Source organism: Coptis chinensis, chromosome 3 (genome assembly GCF_015680905.1).
Source record: "Coptis chinensis isolate HL-2020 chromosome 3, ASM1568090v1, whole genome shotgun sequence".
Classification (NCBI taxonomy): Eukaryota; Viridiplantae; Streptophyta; class Magnoliopsida; order Ranunculales; family Ranunculaceae; genus Coptis; species Coptis chinensis.
This window is the reverse complement of record NC_141458.1, coordinates 15,509,288-15,517,556: the sequence shown is the minus strand read 5'-3', so window position 1 is coordinate 15,517,556 and position 8,269 is coordinate 15,509,288. Positions and strand designations below refer to the sequence as shown.

The 8,269-nt window shown below is 42.8% G+C and overlaps 1 protein-coding gene across 1 annotated transcript; it reads right to left on the bottom strand.

Annotated features, from left to right (window-relative positions):
- Positions 1–7,720: 7,720 nt before the first annotated feature.
- LOC147508179 (uncharacterized) lies at positions 7,721–8,056 on the bottom strand. Its single transcript, XM_086596930.1, has one exon. It carries the CDS (start codon positions 8,054–8,056, stop codon positions 7,721–7,723), a length of 336 nt encoding a protein of 111 aa, XP_086453056.1.
- Between the last annotated feature and the right edge of the window lie 213 nt (positions 8,057–8,269).

Here is an 8,269-nt window from a genome sequence, read left to right as displayed (position 1 = left end):
CCCTTTACTTTGCATTCAAGTCCAGCTATATCAAAATTGTCGCTTGCTTACTATATGTAGGGATCGATCAATATGGACCTTGGCCAATTATGAAAAGCTGCTAGCTCATTTTCATTCCTACAACTCTTTAATGACCCATAAGTCCTTTACTTTGCATTCAAGTCCAGCCATATCAAAATTGTCGCTTGCTTACTATATGCGGGGATCGATCATTATGGACCTTGGCCAATTATGAATAGCTGCTAGCTTATTTTCTTTCCTACAACTCTTTAATGACCCATGAGTCGTGAAAATATCTGTGTGTGTGTGTTAGATTTCTCTTATATTTTTTTTATGCATGAGGTTACAAATTATATCTAAATTATTTATGTATTGAAATTTGATTTCTCTATAGTATTTTGGTTCACACAATTGTGCATAGGACGTATCAAAGTTAGTGTCAAGTTCATCATATTTAAACCATCGTACTTTTCATTAGTTGAATTACATTAATGTGATGTGAATTAATTGTGTGGTGTTTTATTTTTCTATTTTTTCTCCCCTATACAAGTCGCTAGATCGTAATTTATAATCGAATGATTGAGGATAGTGGTTATTTAATTCACGTTAATAAACACTCAAATCAGATTATAATGTCCTAGGTCGCATTGCCAAATTCACTTGAATTTCATTGAGTTCGGTCTACTTAACAGGTCAAAGTTTAATTGAGGTGGATTCTATGCTCATGATCTCTAAATTTTCCTTTCCAATAGGTCTACAACATCGCCAACTACAAAGGAATGGCATTTGCAACGACACCACCTAATCAAGAATGTCTCAAGAACTAGAGCAAATTGTGAGGTTGGATAACAAGGTAGAAGAATCAAATATACTATAACCTTCTTAAAAGTAGCATAGTGATGAAAGAGTATATGATTTAGGGGGCTATATAGTCTTTTATACACGTGTTTAGGGTGTCATTTATTTCAGTCATTTTTTAGCCATAAATTTAAAAGAGTGCGTGCCTAAGGCTTATATGTCTCCTGCATGCAATCTAAGGTTTTAGGATTTATTTCATCTACTTAACAAAACAGCTCGATTTCTGACTCGCGGCTGGGTTTCAATTTGAGGGGGTATAAATCAAGGGTCAAAACCTAAGGCACGTGTAAAATTAGAAAAGAATTAATGAGTAATTAATTAGCACAAATAATTCGGCTCCAATAAACCTACATTTCTTTATTCCAATAAACCCTTCGGGTTCTCCAAGTTACTTTTTATCTCTATACGTGTTTACCTTCTTCAACAAAATATCAATGCGCCACAATGTGAGCGAAATTAGCCTGACAATTAATTAATTAAATTCTGAAATGTGAAATAAACGGCAAACCCAATCGTTCTGCCTCTCCCCCTCACATTATATTAACAGTTAAAAAGTAAACCTTACGCTTCAAACTCTTTACATGCACAATGGTTGTCTCCTGATCGATTCTCCTTTAGCTCGAAAAATTATGTACCTTGCTTGGTGATTCATTTCTATTACATCCAATTACCAAACGCTATAGCTCAATCAAATATTAGGCGTTTCAATCGGCTCCTCTTCTTCTCCCATATTTTGGTTTCCTTCCATTAGTTCTATTTGGTACGTCAAGTATCTCTTTCATTATTTATTTTTAAACTTCGGATGTGCTTAGTTGTGAAAACCTCCGGCGTTTTGGTTCTTTACTTAAGTTACTCCTGCTATTTTGCTTACTTGATTGTCGTTATGGAAGATCGGTTGATATCTCGCTCAATTGATCAATTATCGAGTTGATTGTCGAAAGGGATATCGGTTGTTATCTTCTAAGTTCTAACAAAGGAATGTGAACCCTCCAATATTTTTCCTCTGATTTTGCAATTATATTACTAAAAAAAATTGGATAGTGAAATTCGTTTATCATAATTGTTACACAAGTTAAGTTCCTACTATGTCACTTACTTGATTGTCGGAAAGGAAGGTCGATTGATGTCTTGGTCTTTGGTTTTTGAAAAATAAAGAAATGAAAGTAAAATTACTTAATTTGGATTCTCAATTATTTCAAGCATTGACAGACTTGCGCAACTTAAGCCGCTCAGTGTGCTTATGTTATTGTGTGTGTGGTGATAACACCAGTTATTGTTAATTAGCTGTTAAAGACTCATTTATTTCGGGTTTGATTTCTCTTTTTTACTTATTTGTCAGCCCTCCTACATTTTTTTTTTTTTTAGAAGGAATGTGAAAGCTTCTCGACAAGTATCTTTGGAGCAAGTCCAAGCAAACAAGGTGACTGCGGTCGAGGTAATCATATAATTTTTTTTTTTTTATCAAAGTATGTATATTTACGGACAAATGTTAACTCGAGGTTCAAGTATGCATCATCCCTACTAATTCACTTCTTCTTCCTTGAATTCATGTTTAAAAGAAAAAACCCAAACTTATAAAGGAACATGCGGCACCCATAACGGTGTTGGTATGCTTCCAACACCCAATCTACCGAATGAGATTAGGAGTTATTTGTGTCCGAATTATTGAAACCGAATGGACACTCTAATTGTAATTTCAATCACAATACTCTCGAGCTTCATAGTCAAAGTAATTCTGATTTTGACGAAACGTTGACTCTGGAAAAGAGACGTCCACTAAATTCTCAAGGGTTATTCTCCTCATTCCGTTTTTTTTTTGGATTTCGCTCATAACTCAATTTCTTCCTATTTCGTTTTTCTATTTTTCTCAATTTATTTTGTGAAATGGAACTCCTTTCAAGTACACACAGTAGGTAATACAATTGTCATCTTCACCGAGTTATTTTGAACTTGCTCACCCAATTTAATCAATTATTTTCAAATTGGGGCTTCCCCAGTTTAAGTTTCTTTTTTTTTTTCTTTTTTTTGCAACTTTTATTATTTTCATTCCGAAAGTTCGCATAAGCTCATTGTATACTCAAAAAATTACAATCTCTCTCTCTCCTATCTTCCTTTTTCTCTCCCCTCTCTCCTCTTTTTATACTCTCCCTTTTTTTCCCAACTCCCCCTCTCATCAAGTTCGTTCATCTCCTCTCCATCCCTCGTCTTCTAGCTCTCCACCTGTCCCACTCCCTATATGGCAGTTCTCGGTAGTTAGGTTACCGCGGACTTGATCCGCTGTATCAAGTTTTCTCTTCACAATTCTGCGTACGACCCTTTTGTACCTCTGACTCCACATGTCATCAATAGGTCCTATACAGATGCCCCTCTCGGTCCCGTTGACATTTCGCGGTATCATTTATGGTCCGCGGACTGTCTACGGTTCCGAGAATCATCCCAAACCTCCCCCTCCAAATATTCCATCTCTGGCATGCACCCCCTTTGCATGTGCTCCCTCATCCACGTGGCCAAAGTGCACGTGTAGGAAAGCTATCTTTTCGGCGCACGCGCATCGAACCTGCCTTTTCGATTTTCAAGGACCCACGTGTCCTTTTTCCTCTGGTCCTTTTTCCTACTGATATTACGTTTTTACCCCTGCCGCTTAGTATCCCGCTCAAACATCTCTCTTTCTTCTAAACCCTCTCACTTTTCTCACTCTGCTCCTCCTTCTCACTGTTTATCATTTCCGGTGGATTTTTGGCCGCTCAAGGTTCGAGTTTCCTTCACCGTTCTTCATTTTCGTTGCTCTTTGCTGCTTGTTACCTTAGGTTTTTCTTCATCCTCTTTGCTCCTGTCCTTTGTACCCGATTACGCTTATTCGTGTAACTGTTCCTTTATTTCCCTTCGTTGGGGCTCTCCAACTTGTTGGATTCTATCATGTCGGAATCCGAATCTGTGAGTACCTCAGGCACTCACTCCGGGGGATCCGCGTCCTCCACCTCCAGATCTAGCGGTCATACCACGGAACGATCTGAATCCACGGCTTCTGACACTTCTGGACCTGCCGCGGAACCTTCCACTTCAGGAAGGAAAGCCACTCTTCCTCCCCCACCTTCATATCGCTGTAGACCTAACTTAGATGCCGTTAAAACTACTTACGGCATCCCAGCCGACGTGATCCTTGAGCACGTGCCGGGCGTTACCCATTTCCCACATCTAGTCACACTGCGGCTCGGTTGTCTCATCGCTACCATAAGCCCGGATAAGCGCGGTTTCGCGGTTTCCCTTAACTCCTCTAGATGTCGAGGTATGTAACCATTTCAACATCCCCCCATGCCAAGGCATTGACAACTTTTGGCGCATCTTATACGCTGCGAATTTCTACAACAAAACCAATTCCCCCAAAATCCAACTTTGCGACATAATAGCTCATTATTATATAAAGAAAAAGTACCAAATTTGGTAAATGGGATACCAATCCTTTTGTACCCGCCCACAGAAGAAGTCCTTTGTCCTCCACATTACTACTTCTGACAAAGTATGGCATTATTATCCATTATATGTGTCCAGTAGTTTTCTATCCGCGGATCTTTCCTCTGAAGTTTCTCTAAGGCATCTCAGTTTCCTTTCTAGTGGTACGTAACATCTTTTGGTTCGCAGTGCCTTTTCCTAACTTGCTTTTAACTCATCTTTCTTCTGCGGACCGCAGGTTGGAGCCCTGATTCGCGATCTAAAATTTACACCGGCGTCTCATCAGCAATTTTCCAAAGGCTCTGTGATTTGGGAAGTGCCCAGTGTGAAGTTCTTGGTATAGATTCAGACAAGGGCAACCCTCTTCTCCTTAATCCTTCATTGAAAATAATTGGTAACTATCAAGGTCCGCTCTACCGACCAGCACCGCCCAAAGAAAGACTTCCCAAATCATCCCCTCGCCCTAAAAGAAAGGCCTTCAAGTCCTTCAAGTACACCAACAAGTTATCTCACTCCAAAGCCGTTGCCCAACGAGCTGCCGCTCAATCTCATTCCGCTACTCATAATACCGCCCCCTCTTCCTACTCTGCCGCAGCGGATTGGGAAGACAAATTTATTCAACCTTCATCCGCGGTACCTGACGCTGCCATGGCCACTAATAAGCTCAAACTTTGGGAAAGTGACTCGGACGGGGAGGAGGCCCCCAAAGCTGCAGCCAAGAGTCCGCTAGCCAAAAAGGCTAGAACCGCTGCTCCTGTTTTCACTGAACCCACATCTGTACCGTTGCGACCAACTGGTCCTACACGACGTCTTGGTAAAGAACCCTACCTATCTGGGACTTTGCCATCTGGGGCCATTAACATATGGCGCCCTCAATTCAGGGCCAGGGAACGGGATATAACAACCCGTGACTCGGCCCTAGAAAACACCGCTGTTGCGGCCTCTCTTTTCTTCAGCTCGCATCTTCCGAAAGACCAAGCCTATGGAGATTCTAGCTCGTTTGCTTCGCATAGAGCTTCCATCTACCATGGCTGGGAAAAGGTATAAATTTTTCTCCTTGCAACTTATCTTTTCATTTGGATAGTTTAGTAACCAATCATTCTTTTCAGTTGAGTTTGGACATTGGCTACGTGGTTCGCGGCCTAACCAACACACTGGAATCACTGGAGACCGTGAAGCAAGAGATCGAAGGCCCTGATGGCTGGAAGGCCAAGTACGCCAAGTTGGAGAAAGATCGTAACGATCTTCGAATAATAGCCGTGAAGAATCAAAAGGCGCTCCAGCTGGCTGAAGAGAAGCATCGCGACTATGTGTCCGGTGTTACCTCCAAACTCGAGGGCCAAAAAGCGGCGGGTAAGATAGCAACTCAAGCCGCTGTAGACAAGGTTGTGGCGGAGGCTGCAAACCGATTTCGTAGTCTAGCCGAGAAGAAGATTAGCCATGAATTTAAACAACAGCTTGAAGCTCTCACTGCGTCTGGCTTCTTCCCGTTCCCACTCCAGCAGCAGATATTCCAGCCTCTGTTCCCCTGCCCGCTCCCATTCAGGTCCCTTCTCTCACTGATGCTGCTACTCAAGGGATGCCTCTACCCACATCCAGTGTGGTTGCCTCTTCCATTGACTTGGATAACGATCATCCTTCCTCTGGTGAAGGGGATTTGGCGTCCACTCCGAAGGATGCAACTGAAGGGCAGTAGTAACACATTTGAATTCATGTTGTTTTCTAAGCGAAACTTATGTTTTTGTGTTTGTTGTAATCCCTCTACTATGACTTATTGCACTTTTTGTATTATATACTTCGCCTGTATTTCTGGGTAAGCCCAAAGAGGTTTTTAATGTCACCGTTTTCACTTCCAAGTTTCTGTTAGCCAATCTAATTCCCCTTGAATGTACTTTTTACCTCTTTAGCGTTAGAGTTCTTTTCTTTTTTCTTTTTTTTTTTTTACCTAAGTTTGCTGCATTATTGATTTGGATATTCAGTCCGCAAAGGCTCCTCTCCCGCTGTCTTTGATAAGCCGTGGAGCCTAATGGGGCAGCTCATTTTGCCCCAAGCTTGATTCAGATGTTGCGTCCGCGAAGGGCTCGTCCCCCCCGCTTTTTTTTTTTTTTTTAAACGGTCGTGAAGCCTGATAGGGGCAGCTCAATTTGCCCCCAGTTTGATTCGGACGTTGCATCCGCGAAGGGCTCATCCCCACCGCTCTCTTTGAATGGCTGTGAAGCCTGATAGGGGCAGCTCAGTTTGCCCCCAGTTTGATTCGGACGTGGTGTCCGCGAAGGGCTCGTCCCCCCGCTCTCTTTTTTTGAACGGCCGTGAAGCCTGATAGGGGCATCTCAGTTTGCCCCCAGTTTGATTCGGATGTTGAGTCCCGCTGGCTGGCTCGTCCCCCGCTCTTTTTGAACGGCTGTGAAGCCTGATAGGGGTAGCTCAGTTTGCCCCCAGTTTGATTCAGGCGCGCAGGCGTCCGCGGGCGGCTCATCCCCCGCTCTCTTAATGGATGCAAAGCCTGATGGGGGCACTCATTTTACCCCCAGTTTGATTCGGACGTTTCGTCCGCAAAGGGCTCATCCCCCCCGATGTCTTTGAACGGCTGTGAAGCCTCATATGGGGCAGCTCATTTTGCCCTTGATTGATTCAGACGTGAAGTCCGCGAAGGGCTCGTCTCCCCCGCTCATTTTGAACGGCTGTGAAGCCTGATGGGGGCACTTATTTTTCCCCTAGTTTGATTTGAACGTTGTGTCCGCGAAGGGATCATCCCCCCCGCTGTCTTTGATTAACCAGTATTCATGCTATTGCGCCAGGAATGCATTCTTTGTTTCATTGACTTAGAATTCCACACACAATATATATACAAAAAACAAAATTTTCTTGCCCCACCGAAAGCTACACACTACTTCTTTCATGGAATTTCTTCAGCATTCTTATATTCCATTGTTTCTCAATCGTTACCCCTGCCAGCATTTCAATCTTGTAAGTGCGGTTCCTTTTCATTATCCACGACATACGGTCCTTCCCAGTTGGGTCCTAGTTTGCCGTCATGCTCCTTCTTAGTGGCTGGGGTAACCCTTCGCAGCACCAAGTCCCCAATCATGAATCCCCGCGGCTTTACTCGTTTATCATACTGTCTCTGTAGCCTTCTATGATACTCCTCCATTGTGCCATTATCGCGGTAGTATCTTTTCCTCAATTATATTCAACTCAATGGCTAATATCTTTTCATTAAGACCCATTTCCACGGCCCTGGTTCTTGTCGTTTTCTCTATCATTTCCACTGGTATGACAGCCTCTACTCCATATGCCATTCGCGAATGGTGATTCATTCGTCGAAGTCCAGCGATGTGGTGGTGCGATAAGCCCATAAAACATGATTCAATTCATCAGCCCACGCTCGCTTTTACGTCTTCCAACTTTCTCTTTAAATTGTCCATGATGATTTTGTTTGATGCCTCAAATTTTGACCCATTCCCTCCGGATTGTATGATGCCGAGAACCCTTGTTTCACTTTGTAGGCTTGAAGGAATTGATGTACCTTTCCCCCAATAAATTGTGTTCCATTATCTGCAATGATTGTATAGGGCAATCCGAATCTGCATATTATGTTCTCCCAAAGGAACTTCTTCACATTCTCTTCTTTGACTTGCTGTAGTGCCACTCCCTCCACCCACTTGGTGAAATAATCAGTGGCGGCCAACATAAATCTTCTTTTGCCACTTGCCATGGGCAAAGGCCTCACTATATCCAGTGCCCACATAGCGAATGGCCACGGACTAAACACATTATGCAGCGGCTCTGCTGGGGAATGGATGAGTTGTGCAAATCTCTGGCATTTCTCACAACATCGTGACCTGGTTATATCCCATGGATGCATCCATGAAAGAGAACACCTTGAAACCAGCAGTTCTATCTACTAACTCATCCACTCGCGGCATAGGATAATAGTCTTTAAGGCACTCTTTATTCACGT